We start from the raw sequence: 27,427 nt of genomic DNA, 5'->3' as shown, positions 1-27,427 counted from the left end.
CTTGCCCTTATTATAAGCAACTGTTTTATCGTTAAAGGAGGAAGGTTGCAGATATTTAATTATTTAATATTGAAGGAAAAACAATAAAGACGCTCGTTTTATGGATTGCAACTTGGTATTGAATTATGTAATAATCTTTATTGCCATCTATTCTTAGCAGGTGTGAATTCATTCTCTTATCACTAATAGCAGAACAGACACAAGAAAAGTGAATTCTAAGTTTCCAGATGTATCTTGTTCTAAGAATGGGCTGTGAACTGATAATTTAAATCCCCTTAAATTGTTCAATGCGTCAGCAATAAATCGATTGTATTTAGACAAACTGGCAATAAATACATTAAAGTATTTTAACTTCGTAATATGCACGGTAAATTATAGGTTGTCAAGTATGAGTATTGGAAGAGAACGCAATATTCTGCAACAATGATGGTCTTTGCCTAAGGTTTCAAGATTGGAGAAGAAAACTTAACACACTATAATGGACCACGTAAAATTGCCTAAAATAGATGTTTGGTTTGATTCAGTCCAACGTCCCACACTTACGTCTAATACGCTAAAGGAGACATGGGCCTACTGATTATAGTGGAATCTGAACCATTTTGGTCGTTCAACTAATATTCACCCGTTTATATCAGTTTTCTAATATACATCCGAACAATCCCTTTGGTATTCTCTACTCGTCAGTACTATTAGGCATATGTTTCATCGACGAGCAGTCTATTCCATCGCACTTTGAAATAGGTATAACATGTATCATGCTGCTATTCCATTTTTCACTACAGGCATTTCAATTTAATTAAGGATTTCTCTCACTAGTCTCAGAACCTGTTTGGTATAGTGGCTATTGTACTACATTAGTTAAAACCCTGCAAGTGCTCGCACGACCGTGTTTCATAATACGAGGCCTGTCTAAAAAGTATCCGACCTTAATTTTTTCCACGCAAAGTAGTGATTCTCAGGCGGCGCCACCGTGCACGGTGGAAGGAGGAACCTTAATGCGCATGCTTGAATTTTTTCACCGCGTTCGCGTGTGCCAATCGTGAGCTGGTGGTCGCGAAGTGAGGTGCTGTTGGTAGTGTTCGTCGGATTTAGTGTTTCTCGTAAGATGACTGAACGAATTGAGCAAAGATACTGCATCAAATTCTGTCAAAGGCTGGGTGATTCTCAAAGCCAAACAATTCGTAAGATTCAGCAGGTGTTTGGAGAAGATGCGATGGGTGTAACACAAATTAAACAATGGTTCAACCGATTCAAAGATGGCCGCACATCAGTCGAGAGTGAGCAGCGTAGCGGCAGGCCCCAAACTGCTCGGAATGCAGCTGTTGTTGAGCGGGTGCAAAAATTTGGTGATGGCAGATCGCCGTTTGACAGTGCGGGAGATTGCAGAAGATGTTGGAGTGAGTAAAGATTCTGCACATGCAATTTTGCGTGACGATTTGAACATGAAACGAGTGGCTGCTAAATTTGTACCCAAGTTGTTGTCTCAGGAACAAAAAGACACCCGTTTTGACGTTGCACAGGACCTTCTGGACACCACTAACACTGATCCTGGGTATCTGAATACCGTGATAACTGGAGATGAGTCATGGGTGTACGGGTACGACCCAGAAACAAACCAACAATAGTCTCAATGGAAGCATCCCGATTCTCCAAGGCCGAAGAAAGCGCGGCAGGTGCGAAGCAAAATCAAGGTGTTGCTGACTGTTTTCTTCGATGCCCGTGGAATTGTGCATCACGAGTACGCACCGGAAGGACAAACAGTGACAAAGGAGTATTATCAAGATGCTCTCAGGCGACTCCGTGACGCAGTCCGGCGCAAAAGACCAGACATGTGGACAGCGAAGAACTGGCACGTCCATCGTGACAACGCCCCAGCACATTCATCCCAATTGATCCACACGTTCTTAGCCAAACATGAAATTACAACCGTTCGCCAACCTCCCTACTCTCCAGACCTGGCTCCTTGTGACTTCTGGTTGTTTCCAAAATTGAAGACGCCTCTGAAGGGATCCCGTTTTCAGAGTAGAGAAGACATAATGCGGAACACGACGACGGAGCTGAACAACATTCCAAAAGAAGACTTCCAGCGGTGTTTCCAGCAGTGGAAGGATCGGTGGACTAAGTGTGTGGAAGCACAAGGGGCCTACTTTGAAGGGGATTAGGGTCCCAAATCTGTCAGGTATTCGCAACTATTTTTCTGGCCAAAGGTCGGATACTTTTTAGACAGCCCTCGTACAAGTCTAAATCACACAGTTTTTATATGTTCCTGTGGGTAAGAGAGCTCTTAACTCTGAAGTGAAAAAAGATATGTAAAATTTGTTCGCGGAAATGGACTCAGGAGTAAATTCCAGTGCTACTTGATACTTCATATGTCCGTCTTGTCATTTATCATTTTTAACCGCGATTCAATATGGCGCCTTTCAAATTGGCGATCATGCACTGGAAGTATTCCCACATATAGATGCTCTACCTTGGTTTACAATACTGAAGTCAGAACTATCAAAAGCTTTTTTATGTTTGTGCCAAAAGGATATTCTTGGACAGTGCCTACTGGATTTCAAGATGGCGTCGGTGTAGCAGCTCAACTAAGCATTTGCGCATCGAGTGACTATTACTACGTTACTTAGCAACTCGAACTGAATCTTGTCACAAATTTTCATCAAAATTCAACTCTCAAGGTTTATGGACCTTCCTCGTTAGAGTTTGTCAAAATTTTCGATAGTAGCTAAGAAATAAGGGAACAAACATTGAACATTTTCAAAACGAAAATTTGCAAATGAGAATACGAAGCATTCAACTCTTACACTGCATGTTGAAAGAACTTACAAACTATACAGGTCGTGTCAATGAATATCTAGCATATTGTCCTTGAATCTTTAAATTGTTTTATGACTTAAACGACCAGAATCTCGTGTCATGTAATGGAAAATGTATAATTTCACTTAACATTATAAATTGCTACAATTATATCCATAAGACATTACGTATTATATTGAAACATATACAATTAGTTTATAAAGCAACATTGAACGATCAACGTAAAATTGGCTAAAATTAAGGAGTACTAAAATGAATCTTGAAGTCTACAGTATTCGTGCTAGATACAAATAAATAGTAGTTCAACTGTGGCGATCAGTTAAAAAAAACATTGAAAATAGTCTTGGATATTGTTAAATTTCTAAGACTAAGTATTGAAAGCGAGATTGAATAAGACAATGAAGATTCTAGAAAGTTAGGTTCCGGTTAAATTTGACAAAGTCTTCATAGACTTTCACGGATCATTGAGAATTATCAAAATACATTTTCCCACAAGCATTTGTTTATGCGTACATCAGTAATAGACTAGCAACATAACTTACGAATGTTACAAAAGTATATTTTTCTAGGAGGTAACTGAACCCTCAAAATATTTGAGAATCAACATGTTTTTATTTCCAATGTTGAATATATCTCCTTTGGGTAAAATTCAAATTGCATTGGACTTAAAGAACGTATCACTGTCAGAAATATCTGCATGCAAATATAAAATTTACATCCCCCTGTCTTAGAAAGTATAAAGAAAGGCCAAAGCAGAATATGTAAAGGTAAGGATAAAAACGAATATATATAGCCTTTTGTCAAAATTCTGAAGCTAGTGGGGACATTTACACTCACTTCTCAGAACAAAAGAGATCCTGATCTCCATGTGCTTTGTTAAATTTGTGGGTCAGTCATTATTTTTCCCAGTTCCACCTCTTACCCCTTAAGATTCTTACAGCTACTTTCGTAATAGCTAGAATAATTATAAAAAAATCCAAAATAGTGATACTGCCTGACGCATTTACTGGAGAAACTTCACTTAATGCGAGGTTCTATGTGTTAAACATATCAGTATGTTGAATGAGATCGGTCATTTGACGAAGAAGATTCTCTGTAAGGATGAAGGCATACAGTCGCAGTAGACTTTCAGATCTATGATAATCAACAATTCAGCAGAAAGAACAAAACTCATAGAGAATTAGAATTAGACCAGCTGCCGTAACAACAAATTATCAGGTAATATATCAGCTGCAAACTCTTGATCGAGCGAGAAGAAAAATAACAAACTCTAAGCACGATTACTTTGCAGCGTGAAATGTGGTTCATTTGCACATGATTAATGGTATTAGGAATTCCGATTACGGCAACGTTAACAGCGGAAACTCTACCATAAATTGTTAGTTTGCATAGATTGTAATTAGATAATAGAGAAAATAACACTACCAAAAATTTGTTAATTGCTGGTTAGTGATCAGATAAAGGATATTTACATGCTCCATCTGGAATATTGAAATCATTAAATTTATTAATTCATTAAGGAATATTAAAATGTGTAACATTAAGAACGAACCGTGCCGTGTGAAACAATTACCGGCTATTCATTATACATCAGCTTGATCTTCTGTTTACCTAATTTTAGTGAAATCGAAATTTGTTTACGTACAAATGGATGGAGATTTCTATTACTTCTTAGATAAAGTAGATTCTTTAGAATCGAAGACTACAGTCGCAAATTGAATTTTGCTGGAGATGATCACTCTCCTTAATAATCAATCATGCTTTAGTAACGGCAAAATTCTGTACTAGATCATATATTGTATAGGTTTCAATCATCGAAATGATGGGAAATATCTAATTCAAATATGATTACACGAATATTTTTCGTGAAAAAAGTCCCGTTAATTTATCCTACTTCCCATTCTCGAAAAAAATCTTCATGTTGCATTATATTAAAAATGTTAATATATTTGAACCTAAAACATCAAAGGGACTGAGAATATAGAATGAGTTTTTTCTCCGATTCCGGAAGGTTGAATATACTGAAAGGTAAGGTTATAGAAATAACAATAACCAGACGTAATACGTTTGATCTGAGCACTTTAAACAATATGTTAGGTAATTGTAGTTTAGCTTAAATTGATCTAAAGATTGTTTTAAAAATAAAAAACAATTCTGCTTATCTGATTTTTTAGTAGGTTCTAACCCAATGAAAGTGGGTTAAATTAATTGTCATTTGAGAAGATTCTCTAAATTTTCCTTATCACGTGTCTCTATGTTAACTTTTTATTTGGTAGTTTAGAACAGGTTTAACACTACTAAACGGTTTATGAAGTTACATTAATAATAAGTAATAATTCACGCACTTAGTATTATATAGATTGGATGTTTAAACCTTTATTGGAATATCATCATTTCTTTCTTTTAACATATAACCTGGATACGAAAATATCGTTGATTGTTCTTTAGATATGTTTTCTCACTTATGTCACATTTGGAATTTTTGCGTGAGGGTATTGTAGAAACATACACAATATTTATGTATAAATTGTGTTTATAAAATATCAAATATAAATTCTACTTAACACTATACCATAGCATTTACGATTAGGACGCTAACTCAGAATTTAATGCTACACCCTTACTGTAGCAACTTAATGATATTTTGCCGAATAAACAAAATATAGGCTACCTAAATGAAACATGTAACGTTTTACTTTATAAGAACGTTGATTTAAGAAAATATTTGAATCGTGTTACTTGTTTTGTTATCATTTATATTAGCCCCTTTTTCTTTGTGCCGTCGCTACAGAACCAGACACCTGCACTACGGGATGAAACATATCAACTACATCTAAAGGAAGACTCAAGATCATACTTTTTCCGCTGATTCCGATTCATCACTTGCGAGGCCTTCAGCTGTATTCGGGTCTGAGAGGAAGGGAAAAAACGCTTAGCTGATTGATGTTACGAATAAGCGACATAGAAAATCTGATGTTTGTAGTTTTCTTAATAAAGAGAAGTAGTAATAATAAATTAATTTCCCCCTTTCCTTCTCCCTATGTTAATAATGATTATTACATTTAAAAATATATCCTACTTGTGAGTACTTTGATGCTGTGCTCTATTCTTCACTAAAGCATGAAACAAAGATATATATTGAAAAAGTGCATTGTATAACGTTACTTAAAAGGAGTGGTTTCAACACATTTGTTTAGAATAATGCTTCTAAAATGCTAACATTGATTCATTTCTATTGATAAAGTAGTATAGAGAAAGCGAAAAACGTGTGGATAATAAGTATTTTACAATTTTCTAGAGACTAATCAGTTAATTGAGAAACATTATATGACACATATTGGCGTTATTTCAGATTTTTAAACTGTTGTTACCTCTAAGCTATAAACTATTGTGCACATTTCATGATTTATCATCTAGTGACAAATATAAATAATTGGTTATTTATGAATCTACTTAATAACGTTACACCTTTTTATAAATAAAATATACAACAAACAATTAAACTTTCTAAGCTATTTTCGATTCAAGTATAGGAAGTTTTCTGGTCAATGAGTATCAGATGTTTTGTACTTATTTATTTGGCTGTGAAATTTTAATTCAGCTAAAGTAATCTTTAAAATACTTCTGAAACTGACGTATTTCTAAGCTTAACAAATTATCATTGAATCGAATGTAATGTCCGTTATCAATAACATTTATTTCTAAAATACATTTTAACATTAACTTTCAATGTTCATTTGCAATACGTTTCTGTTAAACATATAATACTTACATCGTCATGTTTTTTATAAATGAATTGCACTGAGTAAATTATTTTGAAGAACTGTAATAAAAAAAACTTACTTTTTTGTAACATTAAAATCAAAATATTTATATTTTACTAGAGTACAACAAAACCATTCCATACCAGCAAAATCCATTCCCCTCGGTGGTAAGGAAATAGTGTTAACTGCATCAGTTAATTCGAATGGTTCTGAAAGCCGTAATAAAGCGGAGTCGTAATAGATATATTCTTGGATTGTCAATTTGCCTCTGAAATAAATAACTTAGGAATTTTAATGGTAATGCTAATTTCCTATATCTTGTAAGTCAAAAATAATAATATATTTGTGATGCTAATTTTAACGTGTTTAACTGGAATAACATGTAGATAAAATTTTGAAATTAACTGAAATTGAATATTTACAAGAAATTCAGTCACTTTCCATAATTAAAGGAAATACCAACATAACAAGTAAGGTTCGTTCCACTGTGTGAAATTACAGTAAACCAAAAGGCTATGCTAATTCAATAGTCAAACTTCAAGTAGAATATGTGTAACTTTTGGTTGAAATAGACTAAACAAATAAAAAGAATGAACTTGTTATTTGGAAGCTAAATCCAGACCTAAAACCCGTTACACATTACCCTTTAATATTTATACTCACTTAACATAAACATTTAAAGCAAAAAAAAAATAATTTAAACCACTTTCGGTGTGATAGAGGGTTAAAAGAGTAGATATAATATATTAAGGGGCGCTCAATCAATTATATGAGTCCCCTTATCGGTATATATTAACGTTTTCCCACCATAAATAAATATTCACACCAAAAGTAGTAGTTAATTTAACAACTTCCCGTCTCGATATATTGAAGTAAGTTGTGATGACACACACACACACACACACACACACACACATATATATATATATATATATATATATATATATATATATATATATATATATATATATATATATATATATATATGAGGGTCATTGCAAACGTCATGACAACTATTTTTCTCGAAAATAGCAACGAATAGAAAGATCTGAAATATGGGAATGGAAGCTTAGTTCATAAGTAAACATTACACTTTGGGACATGGATCAACACACAGACCTCCAGAAAGATACAGCATGGGAAAAATGACGAAAAAATGTCTTTAAAAACGTGTTTTTCTGTTAATTGCATCAGTACACAATAGTACAGGCAGGAATACTAACCTATGCCATCTTAGACAGATACTTTGTGATTATGACCTCATACCAAAGCTGAAAGAGCCATTGCGTGGAACACGCTTTCGAACATGTGAATACTGCCACAACAGTCAAGCGTGAGATCCGAAGATTCTCTCAAGGTGAGGCCATGGGTAGCTCTATTCGGTTTCTTTTAGAGCGTTGGCGGGAAGACTACTTCGAGGGACTCTAAGATGTCACAGGTACGTGTTTCTGCCCTGTACTATTGTGTACTGTTTCAATTGAAAATAAAACACATTTCAAACGACAAAATTTTGTTGGTATTTTTTCTCGTGCTATATCTTTATGATAGTCTGTGAGTTCATCCATCTCCTTACATGTAATGTTTACATGAACTAAGCTTCAATTTGCATATTTCAGAATTTTTTATTCGTTACCATTTTCGAGGATAAACATAGTTGCCACGACTTTTGCACTGATCCTCGCATATATATTAGCGTGTTCCTTATTTTCGGAAATTTTGTGTTGCGATGCGCACCGCCAAATGTATTCTATGTGACCTTAAACACGCATTAGTGAAATAGCGGCTCTCTACGAGAACGTTAACCCGTGTCGACTTTACGACAAAGTCATTAAATGAGTTTACATTATAAAATAATTTAGAATTTCCATCCGTAATAACGGAGAAACTAAAAGACACAAAAAAAGCGAAACTTTGCGCGAAGCAACTACAGAAAGGGCGACATTTGCTACTTATTGACAAACAGCACTGGATGAACAGTCTTGCCAATTAAAGAAGAAGTTATGTTTTTGTAAAAGGGATGACCTAAATTCAATATCATCATTGGGGGCAACAATGAAAATAAAGAAAAAAAGAGATTGTAAACGCAGATCAGTGTTGCAAAGGTCTCGGGAAATAACGTTTAATATATGTTGACGAACACAGAGAGTTTTTTACACCTTAAATCAGATATAGACAAGAACTGTTTGCGTTTAGTCTACGTCTAGAAGGATCCGCTGAACATTGTTGCTATCAACATAAGAGAAAATTTGAGTTTCGAAAACATACAATAAGTCGGGAAAGGTCACTTGTGCTGTATGCTTTATAACCTATAATGCAAGGCGGTAGATCATGAGGAGTAGAACCGTGATATGTGAGATCTATAACTGATCTAGATATATGGTACTTTGCAAAAGCTGACGAGTAAGCTTTATGAAAGGTGGCAACGCTGCACAGGTTGTTGGAATGCCAACAACCTGGTCAAATTATGAGAATAGGGTTCCGTTTTTCATGGGTTTTTGTACGCGTGGTCTTTTAAGGACGCTGATGACCATGATCACATCAAGAGCAAAAAGGCCGCCTCTTTGCAGCGTAGAAATCTTTTACAAACCTTAGTTCTCTGCTTTGACAAGATACCAAATATATCTGTTAGTACATGAGTTATCAATCTGACAACCACGGCGCTAATCCTCATGTTCTTCCTCCTTGCATTATAGGTTTTAAACTATACAGTAATAGTGACCTTTTCCGAATTATTGTATCACTTCCAAACTCAATTTCTCTCTTTTGTAGATCAGGGGCCGCGGTGGCTCAGTGGTAGAGCGTTCACTTCTGGTGCTTGGGGTCCCGGGTTCGATCCCAGCCCCCGCCAAGTGAACTTTGTGGTGGACAAACACGGTGTGCGTGGGTTTTCTCGGGGTTCTCCGTTTCCTCCTACTTTCTTCATTCCACCATTTCTTTCATTACTCATCATCAACGTCTCCTTTAGCCTAACCGGCATAACCGTGGGACGTAAAACTCAAAGATTTCATTTCATATTCTCTTTTGTAGATGGACAAACTGTTCATCGGATCCTCTTGGACTTAGAGTAAGCGTAAACAGTTCTTGTCAATATCTTATTTTAGGTATACAAAACGTTAGTACTTCACTCCTTCTGTGCACCAGCACATGTTTCACCTTATTTCTCGAGAAATTTGCAACACTGATCTGCGTTTACAATCACTTTTGACCTTATTTTCATTGTTGCTTCCAATGATGACACCCGATTTAGGTTTTACAAAAAACAAAATTTCTCTTGGATTTGCAACACTAATCACGCAATTATACACGACCGTACAGACACAGATGTCGCCCTTACTCTAGTTCTTTCGTGCAAAGTTCCTTTTCTCTGTCTCTTTTAGTTTCAGTATTATCATTGTTGAAAATTCTATTTTATATTTTAATATGAAAATGTCATTTCATGACTTTGTCTTCAAGTCGGCACGGGTAGAGAGCTGCTATTTCACTAATGCCTGTTTACGGTCACTGTAGAATACAATTTTGTGGTGTGCGTATTGCAACACGAAATTATCCAAAATAAGCGACACTCTAATATATATTCAACCCGTTATCGTTATAGAACCCTTTAAAATTATATTTAATATGGCAACCGCCCTTTTATGACGACCGTATACGGCACTTGTATCATTTTCCATGCTTTTCATACTCTTCCTACTTCAGGCTTCAGCCATCGCTTGTCTACAGTAAACTTATACAGGCATCAATTTTAATTCTGTTCCTCATGCTCCTCATGTCCAAGTTATCAAAAAAACAAACCTCAAAAACTTGAACTGGTAGCCATAAAACATACAAAGTATGAAAAATATATTGATTTTTAGTTCGCATACTTTAAGCGAGTCGCGTTTCGATTAGAAAATATATGCGTATATCGCAGACAACGAATGCACGGTAGCGGTTTTATTGAAACAGATGAGACTGTTGGTACTCTTGCCCGGCTGCTTGAAATGGGCTTTAATCGTTTTAAACGAGGGAACAGCGATATGCAATTAAAAGACTGCACGGGCACACTCGATCTACGATTTTCTCCCTTCATCTGTACTGCCCGTGTGTGTGATTTCATTCCACAGCAAGTAGTTAGTTGATAGGTGTTAAACGTGACATCATACTATGAAGAATCGAGGCTAACGAGAGACAGAGGCCTCCGCGCCTACCCGATTCAATCCACGAAATTCACTTGATCAACTTACGTTAGTGATATCACTTTAAAAATACAAGTAAACTCGCGTTTTTAATTTTATATCATGAGTTTTCAGAATCTGATCGGCCGACTCTAATTGTTTTTAACAGTAGAAAGATGATTTAATGTAGATTACGATATATTCTAGTTTATTCCGAAAAATGTGTCCTTGGCCGCTGGAGGCGTCATTTCTCCAGTCATTATTTAGAAAAACATTTCACAAACAACTGAACCGATTTCGAACAATCTTTAGCTATTGGGAAGCTATTTATAGTCAGTGAAGGTACACTATATTTTACCCCGCACAATGGGTCCTTGGGCACTGGGCGCGTCACTTTTTGATTAAATATATATAAGAAATATATAGAAACTACTGAACTGATTTCAAAGATTCTATCCCCATTAGAAAGCTTACCTAATGCAGATTCATGATACGGTATAATTTATCCTGGGAAATGGGGCCTTGGGTGCTGGGGGAGTCATTCTTTGTTTCATAGTATATAAGAAATTGTAAGAGACTACTGAACATATTTAAAAAATTCTTTCGGTGTTGGAAAACTTATTTATCGCTAGTGACGATACCATGCATTTTATCCATGAAAAGAAAAAAACGGATGCGTGGCATTACTTTTGCTAAAAATGTATTTAACAGACTTTTCAGAAATTACTAAACCGATTTCAATGTTTCTTTCGTTGTTGTACAATATACCTACTGTCAGGTATGATACACTACATTTTATTAATAGTAACTAAAGATATCATCTAGAAACTCTATAACAGTACTATAAGGTTCACATCGTGACCTAATTACTAAGAAATGTTGTTCAACGTAGAGATTCACTTATACAAAACCTAGAGTGGTATTTGTATTAATCCATTTCAGAACCTACTAAAGTTTATTCACTGAAAGCTCTATAAAAAGTACTAGATACATAGGTTAAAAACATGTCTCAGTTGCAAAACGCAATAATGAAAATTCAAGGCTAATATCTGAATTAATTGTAAATAATATAAAATGAATATATGCGCAAATTTATCTGACTATAAGCTAAAAGCTTTATGTAGCATAAGATCGGTACTAACTAGCACCTGCCATTCTCTCCTGATGGAAAATAAATTTATGTAAAGACAATGCAGATGCAAAGAAGCTCAAATACAAAATAAAACTATCATTACATAACTCCTGACATCTTACATCTTAGTAGTAATATTATTAGTATTCTTCATTCGAAACCTTCATGACAAATTAGGTTAATGAATACTGAAAAATAATAATATTATTGCACATTAAAGTAATTGAAATATTATTTTAATTTTCGAAGTTTGAAATAAGTGGAAGAGTAATCACCGCTCATAACTTCATAGATAATATAGATAACATAGAAATAGATTAGGGATTCGTTTAAAAACACGAATTCGGAAATACGCTTCTTGGGTATTCATACAATTTACAATCTGATAAGTAAACTACTAAAAGACAATGCAAATTTAGATTTACGATAAGTAGAAACTTATCCGTGAACTGTTACGTTATACGGCTTTCGAAAACTATTATAAATTTTAAAGTTATTCCTGTGCCGTTACAACCCCTACTAGGTTATGTAGTTATTGCTTTTCTTTTATTCTGTTATGGAATTATAAACTACCACGTAAATATTTAATTTATCCAAATCATCTCTCCAATAATTTTAAATAGTATTTCTTGACATTGTAATTGTATGCTCATATGTATTTCGAATTATGTGTATGTCTATGTTCATTATAAGTTAACGTATGTTTTTCTAACAGAGCAAAAGAAATATGTTAATCACAGAATATTCATTATTATGTAGCCGAAACTCAAACATTTTCAGTGTTGTACTTACAGCTCATGGACAAAAAATCTTTTTTTCGTAAAACGAGGATCTATATATACGTTTGAGACCAATCTCTCCTGCACAGAAGGACTGGGATCAAAGAGGCGATTTGTTCCAGCATACACCTAAGTAGAAACATATTTGGTATTGTTTCACATACATAGTAAATTACTTTATGGAAATATAAAATTGTTAGAAATTTTTATACTACGCTTTCACTAATATCTCACAAAATGCAAATTTCCTTCCCTCTCTCTCTCTCTCTCTCTCTTTCACACACACACACACACACAAAAGAATCGGTGAATTGAAAAACAAAAATATTCCAAATAAAATTTCTGTATAATTAAATATCAAATTCCAATACTTTTTGGTACAGGAGAAATAAAATCTCGTACTGTAAAAAACAATAAACATTTCCTATATAATCATAATCACTTACATTTATCAAGTCGTTCTACTTTCTTAATTTTTTTTAACTTACCAACCCAAAGCGTACGCATACAAACTTTAAACATAAAATCAATGGTTTAGTTGGAAATTTAATGTAAGTGACATTAGCTATCTATCGCATTGTATAAAAGCGTAGAAGTGGATGCTCATTACAGTCCAGGCCAAATAACATAGAATAAAAACGTGGAATTTTGTAAAGAATAATCTTCTTCCTGGCTTGATAGTTAATGAAAGATCTTCTTGATAAATACATTCTAGAGAGGGTGAATACGACTCAAATGTCCTCCTAGGATACGGAATGTCTAGCGTTAGGAAAACGAAATTCGACAGATAAACTTTTCATTAAAAATAACGGAATATGTTCTCCCGTTGTTGAAATTTCAATTCAAAATAAAATGAGGAAGAGAAAGAGTCAGCAATAAAATACTCAAATTCCGCTTTTTTTAATCGGGTGGTGCCTCGGTGAGAATTTGTTTAAGTTGGAGATATAGATTTCGAAATATACACTTCAGGATACAAAATGCATTATGTGCTTCAGTGTTTTCGAAAATTATATTTTTAAGTGGGAGAATTTAGCCATTTCTATAACGCCCGAATTTTCTATTTCTTACTGCAAAACACTAAAAGGTTTGGAGGTGTTCAAGATATGATTGTCGGTATATGAATTCTTAAATAAAAAATAACATATTGAATGCTTAAGCGTTCTCGAAAATTTCACTCCAAAGTGGGGGAAAGTTATATAACTTATTTTATCTTAATAAATCACACAATATGTCAAATCGGATTATCAGTTTAAGTTAACGATGTGAAATTCAGAGTATACATACTTAAATGAACATGAAATATTTCCTAATACTAACAAAGAAATGTTTCTAAAGGGAGAAATGGGTAAATTTATACAATTTATACAATTATTTGAAAACGGATGTGCGTGTGCAGATTTGTAAAGGTTTTTTCTGTGTGGAATTTGGTAACTTGTATAAATATAAGGTAACCTATTTCACAATGTTTGAACATATATTCTTTATGAATAGAAATTAATAGACTCAATAAGAATAAAATGTTCATTTCTTTGTTGAGATAATACCTCTAGTGGGAATTTGCTTAAGTTGGAGATGTAAAATTCTGTTTATGAACTATTAAATAAAAATAAGTGTATGCGTGTTTTAGGACTTTTTAAAGTTTTTTTCTAAGGAGAAAAAGTTATATTACTATAAAATTAAAAAATCCCTTTATTTACTCATATGTAAGATTGTGCCTGAGTTAAAGTCGTTAAATTCAAGATAAACTCAGAAATAGAACCAACGAGATATGTGTTAATATTTTTGAAACAGTTTGCATGTTAGGGTGGAATGGTGTTCATTCCTACAATATTCTAATGTAGCTTTTGATTCGGAAAGTATCGATTATCAGGATTTCCTTAAGTTGTAAATGCAAAATCGGCTTCTAGTCACATATATATATATATATATATATATATATATATATATATATATATATATATATATATACTGGCATTTTGGAGTAGGCAAAAGTTTCGGTTCTAATGTTTTTTGTAATAATATCTTTTCTCATTATTTATTACGAGAATTCTTATTAGAGATTTTGCATAAGTCAAAAGTGTAAAATTTGTTATATAAAGCATTAACCTTTGTTTAAACTTATATGTGTGTACGCATGTAGAAGCATAACTAGAAGGTCTGAATCAATTTCAATTAATGTTGGTAAATTTAACATTTACAGCCTCAACAAAATTACTGCAGAGTTAACATCTAGCTACAACACGGGAAACATTCCGAAGGATCATTCTTGTTACAAAATGTAAAGAATCGGAAAAAACTGCTACTAATGTGAATTCTTTAAGGCAAATGAAATTCTTTTTAGATTAATACAATATATACATGCACACAATTTCATCATCGTTGGCATATAACTCATACTTGAAGCAAGGAATAAAATGTGATGATGCATATTTTCATAGATATATTTTCTAGTTTCACTGTATTGTATGCCTCTCTCACTAATCGTGTTACAAAGAGTTTCATTTCTTCTTTTTTTTAAATAATTTCACACCATTATCACTCCCTTTTCTTTTTGCTTTCTAATTCCACTATTTCCTCATCACTCACTTGTTGAATCACCTTCCCCCTTAGCGTAACATGCATAAACCTTGGACGTTAAACTACAACATCAAATGATAGACCAGACTTACTTCTGCGATGTTCAATCTCTTACAGATAAAAAGTTACATATATTTAGTAGTAGATTCTATTATACGCGCTTTGTGATAGTAAGTTTACTGGTGTTTGTTCTACGGCAATATACACAATTCGCAGAATGCAACTCAAAAGAAGTGTTTCTAATTCTATGTTTTACACTGGACCTTACCAACCCACACATGGTTCATTAGCAAATGCCATATCTTCCTCCACACAAAACGAATACTAAGCACATCTTTATGGCATTGAAGAGCAGTGCTGTATGTATGATCTGGGTAATTTGTATAGAAATCGAAGTAGATATTTCGTATAGTCAAATAAAAGAAATATATTTTTTTTTCAATTGAGTACAGAAAACATCCGAATTATGTAAACAACATTCATTTTTCTAGTTTCGCATTTTCTAACACTTTGTGTTTATTCTCTAACATCTGTTTGGTATGATTTGAAAGCTCTGAAAGCATTGTATAATATAAAATATTTCTATCTCAATGTATTCTCGTTGTATAAAATTTTGAAACCACAACTTCCTCACTTCACTGCAAGGATAACTCAATCTGATAATTTTTCAAGTGGTTGTAACAATGGCAAAGCACTATGGTCATGCGCATCTTTAACATATGCATTTTAATACAAATTCAACATGGTCATAGTACAAATTTTACCATCGTATTTATTATTTGAAAGGAAATGTGCCAGCAGAGAGTTATTAATGAGAACATTGGCCAAAATAATGTACCCCTCTAAGTTTGGTTCGTCCATCGTATACTTAGTTATGGGTAGAAATGACATAAGATGAAATTTAGCAGAATTTTGAAGTCGTTTATGCTATCTTTTGCTACTTGATGACTTCATATGATTGACTCATCCATTTTAAATTTCGATATATATATATATATATATATATATTAGGGTGTCACTTATTTAGTGTAATTTCGATTTGTGATACCCACACCTTTAATGTATTCAATGTGACCGTAAACACTCATTAGCGAATAACATCAATTGGATATCACCATTGGAAGCAACAACGAAAATAGAGACAAAAGAGATGGTAAACTCAATTCAAAGTGGCAAACTTACTTGTGATCTACAGTTCAAAAAAAAAATCAAATTAATCTCTACTAAGCGTCTAAGCGTCTAGTGTCTAAGCATCTTTTTTTTGTGGAATATTTCGAAGCATTTGTCGTGCAGGGTTACTTTGCATCTTTTGCAAATTTTCGTTGTATGCAACTTGCATAACACACTACTCAATCCTTTGATTTCATTACCTATCATATGCTGTCCCTTATCATATCTCATTTCGGTATGCACTCTGTTTGATGTACGAGTTTTGACTCTTCCAGCTTTACACTTCTAAGTTTTGTATTTCTGAAACAAACATAGTTCCACACATTTTCTACATACTAGGAAATCGATTAGTTTTTCACCGTATCTTTGTTCCACTTTTCGATAGAGAAAAAAACATTTAGAATAGCAACATCAATTCCCCAAGTAAACAAATACGACCACCACTTCTTACTACTTATATTTGTTCTATAACACGATATGTTTTGGTGCATGCGGTCAGTACCTCCCATATATTTGCCAATAATATGCGGTTGAGGAATTTTGATCTTCTTCCTCTTAGCTGCCGAGTACCTCGAAACTTCTTTCACTGGCGCCACGCTTTCGTAGTTTGAGATCACACACACCACTCCATTGTCGTTCCAATGACAGTCTTCACATGTTCGGAAGTCAAAATAACCTCTATCCTCCTTTCCTAAAACATTGCAATGCTTAAGAGGGCATCCTACTATTCTGTCATTTGTGACTGTCCCAGTAAACCCTATACCACGCAATGTGAAGGTATCCAGAACTTTAATACCTAAGAAAAAGTTGTCTGCAAACACGTGAAAGGGTTGCTGTCTCGTGGCAACGTGTCTGCAAATTACATACGTACCTTTCCAGCTAGACCGAAGTCAGCCTTGTATTGGTTTTAGGGGCCCTTTGAAACTTCGTACACTTCAAAATCAAATGTATATCTCAGTCCAAAGTTTAAGCACCAAATCTTATACCCTACACGTATGGGGTTTTCCCTTTGTGAAATGCTTGAGAGTATTTCTTTCATAATATGGTACCGTGGCTTCGTCGATACTTACTTCTGTTTCCCAGGGAGTGTATTCAATAAAGAAATCTCTTAGGGAATCGAGATACGGTCTTAGGTTTGAAACTTTATCAGTCACATCTAATAGTGTATTATCGTTCAAATGTAAATTCCTCATTACTTCTTCAATGCGGCGTCTTCTCAAAGCATCACTGATCGGCTCGTTGTAAGTGTCTGAACGCTCCTAACAATACATCCGTTTCCTTGGAACTTTAACATAGCCACTCACAATAAGTATACTCAAGAAAGCTTTCAGCGCTTCAGCACTAACTACGAAGTCTTCCCTATGCTTTTGTACTGCGTAAATAATTGATTGCTTTACAATATCGAAGCACAATTTTCCATTAAAAACAACTCAAAAAACTCCAAAAGGCTCATTATTTTGTCACATGTATGTGGGCGAAACACTTTGTACTGATACTCGGGAACTTTCTCATGTAAAGAAATATTTCTATCATTGAGATAACTACGAGAACACTTCTTTTCTTTCCTTTGCTTCTTGTTACATTTCGATTTCATTTGTGTCTTCTGCACACATTGCATACCCTCACTTTTTGACCTGGATCTACATTGTTTTCATCAACTACATTTGCTGCTACTCCATTTTCCTTCCTTTCTTCAAATGTGATAGGGAAAGATATAGCCCTATTACATGACGTTTACTTTTCACGTGCAAGTTCACATCCCGCTAGGAGTTGTGGACCATTTAGCCACTTGGGTTGTTAACAGTACCACCTTCATCTTCATCTGCATTGTCTTCGTCAGGGGGTACAATAAATAGGTCCAGCTGGTTAACGTCTCTTAACATGTCTACATCAGCTTCTTCTAACATTGACAATATGCCATAAACATCGTTCCATCGTTCCATTGGCCTTTCTTCAATATAGTAAAAGTAATATGTGTTAGAGACAAAGTGGACATTGGTACTTTATTGGTCTAGTTTTTCGGAAACTCTGCTGTGGCCAATGTTTAATCTTTGTATTGTTTGTTATTTCTTTAACTTGAAACCCCATCAGGATCCTGTCGCCTATAGTCGGACAATTTGTCCATGACGACCAGATGCCGCCGTCGGATTGCCGACGTCAGAACCGACGTCTTTCCGTGTGATTTTCGACCTCGACAAGCAAAAAGAAATTCGTTCAGCAAAATAAAACAGAAAGTTAGAAGGTAATTTGTTGCTTTAAAATACGACTTAGGGCTTATATTTCCCTCGTATAAAGCTTTCTCGAAACAGTCGGCAGAAGGTCGGACGATGACTGCAAAAAAAAAAAAAAAAAAAAAAGACTGCCAGCAATTTCTTGAAAAACGACGTCGGCGAAAGTTTCAATATCGCGTACGAGCGGCAACGAGTGGAATTTTGGAAAGTGAATAGACCATGTATCTTCTTTAATGATGAAGTAAAAATTGAAACTCTCCGAAGGCTTTTCTTGTGGTTGGACACTAATACCACTAGATATGTCCTTTGAAAGCGGAGTCGGCAGAAAGTCGGCATACAGCGGACGGAACTACGCAGCAAATGATGGTTGTAAAGACGTCGAAACGTTGACGGCGCGGGCCGACCATAAAAAGGTAAATGTATGAAAAGAAATGTAGTAAAGGGACTGCACGTAAAGGATAGATATGTGAGAAGTAAATATTCTGAAGTAGTTATGTTTTAGATGTGAAGTGACCATGCGATAATTGTGTAAACTCGTAACTTAATTCGCTAAATTCCATTATTTTATTAAATTCCATTATTAACGACAGAATCATGAACTTTTTAAAATTCATCGGAAGAAAACTTTGATCAAGATTGTACATTCTCAGACAGATTTTGTAAACGCATATTTGTTAATAAACTCGACTAGCTTCCGCATTACCCTTCCGCATACCTTCAAGCATAGCCTGATACTTCCCGATTCAATGGACTCTCAAGTCATCATTCTTCAGCCGAACAAAACCACGAGGGACACAACAACAAAGGGTATTCGACACACGGTTAGAATAGGTGCAGGATCGACGAGAGAAGCGGATCGCACCGTTGGAGAATAACCAGCTCCATAAGTCAAGAGTCATAACTCTTTGATATTTGATGATAGCGTGCTGTATTCCCACTCTCAGTGAGAACCTGTTTATTAATGAGGCGGGTGTCCTCAAATCGAACTGTAGACGGTTATTAAATTGTTCTGCTCCCACTAAAAGTGAGAACCCGTTTGTTAATGAGGCGGGTGTCCTCAAATCGAAAGTATAGATGATTATTAAATTGTTCTCCTCCCACTAAAAGTGAGAACCCGTTTATTAATGAGGCGGGTGTCCTCAAATCGAAAGTATAGATGATTATTAAATTGTTCTGCTCCCACTAAAAGTGAGAACCCGTTTATTAATGAGGCGGGTGTCCTCAAATCGAAAGTACAGATGATTATTAAATTGTTCTGCTCCCACTAAAAGTGAGAACCCGTTTATTAATGAGGCTGGTGTCCTCAAGTCGAATGTATAAAGCTAGTTGTGATTCCCCTGTACTCTCAATAAGAGAAAAGAACGGTGATGTCGATCTTACGATCCTTCACAGTGTAAGCTCCTTCAAAAATATAGATTTTCTTGTGGCTCCCCTGTGGTCTCAGACGACAAAACACGGTGATGCCAACCAGAGACTGATTCTCCACAAAGTAAAATTTCATCTCATAAAAATAGTTTTTAATGCTAGCTTGAAAGCTAGCTACCTCTAAGAAAGGTACGCCCTCTTTCAGGGATGGGAAGTTAAAGGAAAAGTTCGTTGTATGGGTTGTTTGTGGATGGTCTAAGGGAGGCTAGAGTACTGGGTTATAGTTTTCATTATATACAGTTATTTATTTATTTATTTATTAAATCAAAATGACATGGACATTATGATCTTTGCGATCATAATTATTATGACATCGGTAGTGGAAGGAATTTGGGAACATAGACATATTACAAATACAATACAAATATTATAGTACGGTACAAAAAATTAGCACATAATGTAAGTAGGGTATAAGAAGGTATTGATGGACAAAGTTCAAAGATGCATGGTGATGGAAAGGACAAATCAATGTGTGAAGCAAAGTGAAGAAAAAAGCGTTAAGATTCTATTTGTTCGGCGAGTAAAATATGTTATGAGCATGATAGATGACATGAGGTGCAGACACGTCACAACACTATGAATGTGTTAAGTGAACGAATGCAGTTAACTTCTGCCTAGGGGCGGCTCTAGGCTGATAGAGACATGGGGAAGCCTGTTAGTAACAGAGGAAAGCACTGTGCGATATAAGATGGAAATATATGAGGTAGATGAGCATGAATACAAAAGTCCTCTATGAGCGCATGAGCTGGATGATTAGGAGGTAATGTGTAATAATATAGCGTGAAGAGTAAATGTAGAGGTGTATAAGTATAGCGTGCTCGGTAGAGATGGAGTGTAAGATAATGAATGGTATCAAAAAGAAGTGGCTGGTGATGAGTGAAGCGGTTAGTAACGAACTTGCAGCGTAAGGCTTCTAGGTTATACATAAGAATGGGAAAAGAAATACGAGAATAGAGATCTTGTGTAGGACTAGGCAATGAGATGCGAAAGGCAATTCTAAATCCATGACGTTCGAGAATGGCAAGTTTTTCGTAATAGGAGGTTGGGGCAGAGATCCAGGCGGAAAAACCATATGTCAGTACTGGCCTAACGAAGACTTTGTATGTGTTAAGAACAAGATTCAAAGAGAGACCCCATGTGGTACGTGTTAAACGTTTCAGAAGATTAAGTCTGTTGTAGGCTTTTGCCTTGACTGAATTGAGATGTGGTGTCCAGGTGAGGCGGGGGTCGAATGTGATGCCTAGATAGGTAACTGTTTTGCTACGATGTAACGGTACGTCATTGATTTGTAAGGATAGCTTAGAAGGATTCCGATGGACCTTCGTACGTTTTCGGGGTGGAATGAAAACGATGGCTTGTGTCTTGGCTGCATTGATGGTCAGTTGCCAAGTGTGGCACCAGTGCGTGAACTGATTAATTGCTTTCTGAAGAGTAAGATTGATTTGTGCTATTGTGCGACAGAGGGCAAGAAATGCAGTATCATCGGCGTATTGGAATAAAGAGTCGTTCGGAGGTAGTTCACGAAAGTCGGCGACAGAAAGCAGATAGAGGAGTGGCGATAATGCCGAACCCTGTGGAACGCCTGATATTAAGAAGATCGGGTGGGACAGCTGATCGTTGATGGCAACATAGGCAAGACTGCAAGTAAGGAAATGAAAGATAAGCCGGATATATGCAACAGGAAGTCGTAATTTGATAAGTTTATAGATGAGTCCGAGGTGCCAAACTTTATCAAACGCCTTTTCAAGGCCGAAGAGAAAAAGACTAGATGGCTGAATAGTTATAATGATTGCTGACAAGTGACGTAAGACGAAAGAGTTGGTCGTTAATTGAATGTGAGGGCCGAAAGCCAGCTTGATGTGTTGGAATGAGATGATGATCATTTAAGTATGGGTGTAATCTTTTAACCAGGATCCGTTCGAAAATTTTGCTGAAAGTGGAGGTGAGTTGTATTGGCCTATAGGATGAAACATCCGATGGTGGTTTTTTAGGTTTCAGAAACATGAGTGTTTTCGAAACCTTCCACTCGGTGGGAAAGAGACCTGTGCGGAGAATAGAGGAGTATATAAGAGCATTTAGTGAGAGAAGAGCAAAGGGACATTCTTTAATATGTCTATAAGTGAAGCCATCGAATCCTGGAGCGGTGTTTCTCTTGCGGCGTAGTACAGCGGTGATTTCATTAGGTGTAATGGGAACAGTGAGAATATGCTCCGGAAGAGTGTGAGTGATGTTGGGCTGTAATTGAGGTGAATCAGTGTTGACTTGAGCAGTAGGATGAGCGCGGTAAGTATGATCGGAAACGGATGGTGTAAAAATGCTTTGAAGATGATCAGCGAAGGCATTTGATATGTCTAGATCTGATTGGAGAGGCTTATCATGGACAAGGAGAGGATATGTTGTCTTAGTGGTTTTGCCACATAAAGCGTTGAAACGTTTCCAATAGAGTATTGGATGTGATGTGTCTGCTAGATTATTGCATGTTTTAATCCACTGACGTTGTTTATAGGCGGAGAGATAATTCCGGACAGTACGCTGCAATTGGTGATGAAGTATAAGTGCATCAGGATTATGTGTGCGAAGGTAGTCGCGATAGCATTGGCGAGAGCGTCGGACCAAAGCAAGATAATGGAGTGGAAGTTTGGGGCGATATGGAACGGATGAAGATTGTGGGATATAGAGGGTAGATGCGAGTAGCTGTAGTGAGAGTGCCAATTTGTTTAGCAAGATCATCAGAAGTGACTGGGCCTTGGTAGGGTTCTATGGTAGAAGAGATATAATTACGATAGCTAAGCCAGTCGGCCTTGTCATATCGAGGTGTGACTCGAGAAGTAGGCAAACGTGATGGACATGCAAGACCCATATGGTAGGTCAGTTTGATAGGGGCATGATTGCTACCGAGCAAATCTAAGACTGTGACAGTGCAATGAGTAGCTAATGTATTAGAAGTAAGTGCTATGTCTGCCGTGGTGTTTGAGATTGGTCGAGTAGGAGAAGGAAGTGCAAGCAGTATGCCAGTAGTATGATTGGTGATGAAGTCACAAAACTGAGTGCGTTCCTGGGCTGATCGACTGTGAAGGTTTACATCTGCAAGGATAATGAAATGTTTGTACGTATCGCATATATATGAAAAGAAGGCGGTTGGAATGGGATTGCCAGGTCGAACATAGATTGTAGCGAACGTAATTGCGATGGACTTGAAATAAATGGTGGTGATGACATGTTCAAGTAACTGGAGGTGAGGACAAGTGCTGTCTGTATGGCAGGTTATTGCGAAACCCAATAGCAGCTCCACCGTTAGCGCGAAGGGTTGGCAGGGTATTGTCATGTCGGATCAAATCATAGCCAGGGATTCTGCACGAGATGAACTTTTTAAGAAAGGTTTCGTTTAGAAGAAATACAGTGATATGCTCTTCTAATAGTACTGCCTGGAAAAGGTCTTTGTTTTTAGGGAGTGATCGGATGTTGAGAAATAAAAAGTTTAAATCCATGATGCGTCTGAAGTTAGACTGTAGTTTCGTATCGAATGGTATGAAAATGAACGTAATTATTTGAATAAGTAGCATAGAGAGAAACGTTAAAGGTTTGTGTTGCTGCTAAGGTGAGTTATTGGACAAGGTGCTGTCTACGAAACAGGTGAATGTTATGAAGAGCAAGTGTAAAGAGTTCCAACAATTTGCCTACTGTCACAGGATCATCAACATGCTGATCGGTGTTTGGTGAGGTTGATTCTGTGCGTAACGGAGCTACTAATTCAGGATGTGCCTGGTCAGGAAAAGGTTCTTTTACGTTTGTAGCTATAAGAAGGATACTGATCTTTGCAGGTAGAACTCTAAGGAGGGAGCTGCGTATTCGGACACAGGCGTGTTTGGTGCGGACCGGAGCAATAGTCACAAACAGCAGGGTTTGTACATTGGGCGGTTGAATGACTGTTGTACGCCTGACATTTCTCACACCTGAGTGATATAGGTGCAGGTGACCGAGAAGGTTCCACGCGGTGTCTGCGTTTATAGATGTATGCACCTTGGGTAAGAAGGCGGTCAATAGTTTCCTGTGAAGGTGTAAGGACACGCACCATGTAGGTGGCACCGCTGTTGTTACGAATGCGGATGAATTTGTGAATCGTGTGCCCTTCGGACTGTAATTCATCCGTAATTTTCTCATCTGAATATGCAGAATTGACTCCACGAATAACAACAGATAACATGGGGGGTTGCTTCGGAGGAGAGGTTGTTTACGACAGGAACACGTGAGGTTGGTGAGGATTGATTATTTACCGAAGATTTCAAAGGATGCTTTGTTGCGAACAGTAGTGGCGAAATTTGGGTCGGGAGATTTGAAGATATAGCCATTGCATGTTTTTACAACTTCGTTAAGTGGGAGGCTAGGTAGATATTTTCGTAATTGCAACGTGATGAGTTTTTTGTTAGAGAACTTAGAATCGTAGTGTTGGAGTAAGAAAGAGTGCAGAGATGGAGTAGTGTTCGATGAAATAACGACTTGGTCAGATGATTTGCGTACTATTGAAGTGCCTTTGGCTTCCATATCGGAATGTTCTGAGGCGGAATCAAAGTGTTATTTCTTAGCTGGTGGTGAGTGTTTTACCTTGGCAGCAAAACTCGTATGACTCTGAGGTGATTGAGACCTCGTCCGAGTTGAAGTGCCAGAAGCTGCGGAAGCAGTAGAGCATTCGGAGTTTTGGCGATGTCTATCTCTGCGGTCTTTCCGTTTCTCTACCTTCGCAGTGTGACCAGCGGGACCAGGAATAACAGGCGGTAAAAATCGTGACGACATTCTAAGGATTGTCCAGTAACTAAGCCAGGGTCCGCCGTCAGAGAAGCCGATCAAGAGGCACAAAGCCGTGCTAACTGTGTAAGGATATGATGTGATGCTATGAAATGAAAAATGTAAGGTGAGACGACCCGTTTGGATAGCCGTCAAGGTTGAGTAGTTTCGGATGCCAAACTCGTAGCACTGGACGAACTTGGCTTGATCAGTCTGACGTACAGTGCTCGGAAGTAAGGCAAGAGAAAAAAAACCGGGATGAGGAGGAGGAAGGTAGCAAAAAAAAAAAAAAAAAAAGTAAAAATGTAAATAACGGAGTATTCATATAAATGCAAGATTTCGTCAAAACTTATTGCAAGTTTTTGGATAAAACTTCGTTAATTGCATCCAACAAACTTTTATTTTAAGCAAAACAAGGGAAAAAAAACGAAAGTATGTATAAACTATAATTAAAATACGTGGTAAGGAAATTCTGCAACTACACGCAAAACCTTTTGTTTTACAAAAATACACTGATATTTCTGGTGCCATCTAGCGAGAAATTGGAAAATTACAAAATAATAAAATTACTGAATCAAATTCCATTTGAACCAGTAGAAGTGTGATTTTTTTAGAAATCATACTGAAAGGCCGTGATTAGCACATGCAAGAGCAGCGATCTTCATTAAATTTGCATCAATTAATTTTTTGCCCCGCCCTAGTATATATATATATATATATATATATATATATATATATATATATATATATATATATATATATATATATATACATGTGTTTGTGTGTGTGTGTGTGTGTGTGTGTGTGTGCTCTACTATGTCATTTTTCACATCAGAAAAGTGCTCGTACAAGAGAACGAGCCATCCCTGATATAATGATCAAAAAGAACTACCGGCATTGTCATGGTCGTTCTGCTATGTTCATTGTCTTGTTGTTGGGTGTAATTGAAATTGTAATCTTTCTGCGCATGCATATTCCGGTGTGGTGTTCATGCTTGTGTAATCTATACAGTAGGTCAAAATCGTAAAAGGCTACTCGTTGCATAGTCAGCTCCGGAGACCGAACTGGTACTGACACATGATCCGAAAAAGAAATCGGAACGGAACAAGAACCGGAACAGTTTATACATGTGCAGTAGGTCAAAAGGGTCTGTCAAGTGCCATCAACCTAATATTGTGGTAAATTTCACAATACGATAATTATAAATACGGAAATTAGAATAATTTTTAAAAATGTTGCTAAATGGACATGGACGTTTTATTTTCGTTTTTGTGTTCTTATTTACTGCCATTTTGACATGAAATATGCCACATGCAAGTTTTTGCGCATTATACACATACTAACATTATAAGAAATACCTGGCGAATTCGTTATCAAATTATATTCGTACAATGACATATTTAAATACATGGGCCCATAATTTTGGACATGAGTGTACATGACCCAACAGAAGGTAAGTATGACGACTTCAAGATGGCCGCTATAACAATACTGTAAAATATTAGGTGTGTTTCGTCCATTATCCAAGATATCTTCGTATTCCTTTAAGCCGTTTCTAAATTAAAAGACTTTATTCCAGATTTTTTCCATATACTATGTATTGTAATGGGATTCAAAACTTTAGGTCGCTTGAGGCACCATTTAATATTATTCAATATAGCTAATTTTTATCCTGGATTAACTTGGTCTCATATGGAACCATTTTAGGGTATTCGCCGAAAGAAATTCAGAAATCAAATATAGATATAGATAGATAGATAGATAGATAGATATATAGATATATAGATACATACATACATACATACGTACATACATACGTATACTAAAAGGAATCATCCGGTTTGAAACAATAATATCTATTCTGTCCTTTCAAATTGTGAGTGAACAACGTACTGTTGGAACGAGGAACATCTCTAGTTGTGCATGGTTTCCGCTAGCTAGCAGCAGTGTGCTTGAGTGAACACCCACTACGGTTCTGGTTAAAATGGCATCTGAACAACATAAAGCGTTTTGTGTACTACGTTTTGCAGAGTGCAAGTCAGTGATAACTATTCAGCGTGACTTTCATACTAAGTATGGTGTGGATCCTCCTACTCCACAGAGCATTAGACGATGGCGTGAACAATTCCGAACAACAGGTTGTTTGTGTAAGGGAAAATCACCGGGACGTCCTCGAGTGCTCGACGCAGACGTGGAGCGCGTCCGTCAATGTTTACCACGCAGTCCGAAGAAATCCGTTCGTCGTGCAGCTCGACAGCTCAACATGCCCTCAATGTCTGTCTGGCGTGTGTTGCGTCGTCGTTTACACATGAAACCATACAGAATTCAGCTACTGCAAGCTCTTTGTGAAGGTGACAAAGAACGACGTATGGAGTTTTGTAATTTCATTATTGGCAAGATTTCTGAGGACGACAGTTTTGTTCAACGTTTAGTGTTTAGTGACGAGGCAACGTGCCATTTGAATGGAAATGTGAACCGCCATAATATGCGAATATGGGGAACGGAACACCCACATGAAGTTGTACAACATGAGGGGGTCTCGCCAAAAGTTAATCTGTTTTGTGAAGTTTCCCGAAAAAAAAGGTGTACGATCCAT

At 36.3% G+C, this 27,427-nt stretch overlaps 1 protein-coding gene across 1 annotated transcript in view; it reads right to left on the bottom strand.

The window, feature by feature from the left end:
• LOC145661733 (chymotrypsinogen B-like) overlaps positions 1 to 27,427 on the bottom strand; it is a 215,205-nt gene that overhangs the window by 87,482 nt on the left and 100,296 nt on the right. The window contains exons 5-6 of the mRNA XM_081727067.1: positions 12,660 to 12,775; positions 6,725 to 6,849 (exon numbers count right to left, since the gene is read on the bottom strand). Coding sequence (XP_081583193.1) covers positions 6,725 to 6,849; positions 12,660 to 12,775 — 241 coding nt within the window. The remainder of the gene's footprint in view (positions 1 to 6,724; positions 6,850 to 12,659; positions 12,776 to 27,427) is intronic.

Source organism: Thermobia domestica, chromosome 10 (genome assembly GCF_964235325.1).
Source record: "Thermobia domestica chromosome 10, izTheDome1.hap1.1, whole genome shotgun sequence".
Taxonomy (NCBI): domain Eukaryota; kingdom Metazoa; phylum Arthropoda; class Insecta; order Zygentoma; family Lepismatidae; genus Thermobia; species Thermobia domestica.
Note: the sequence above shows the minus strand (reverse complement) of the source record. Positions and strands in the feature narration are given on the sequence as shown.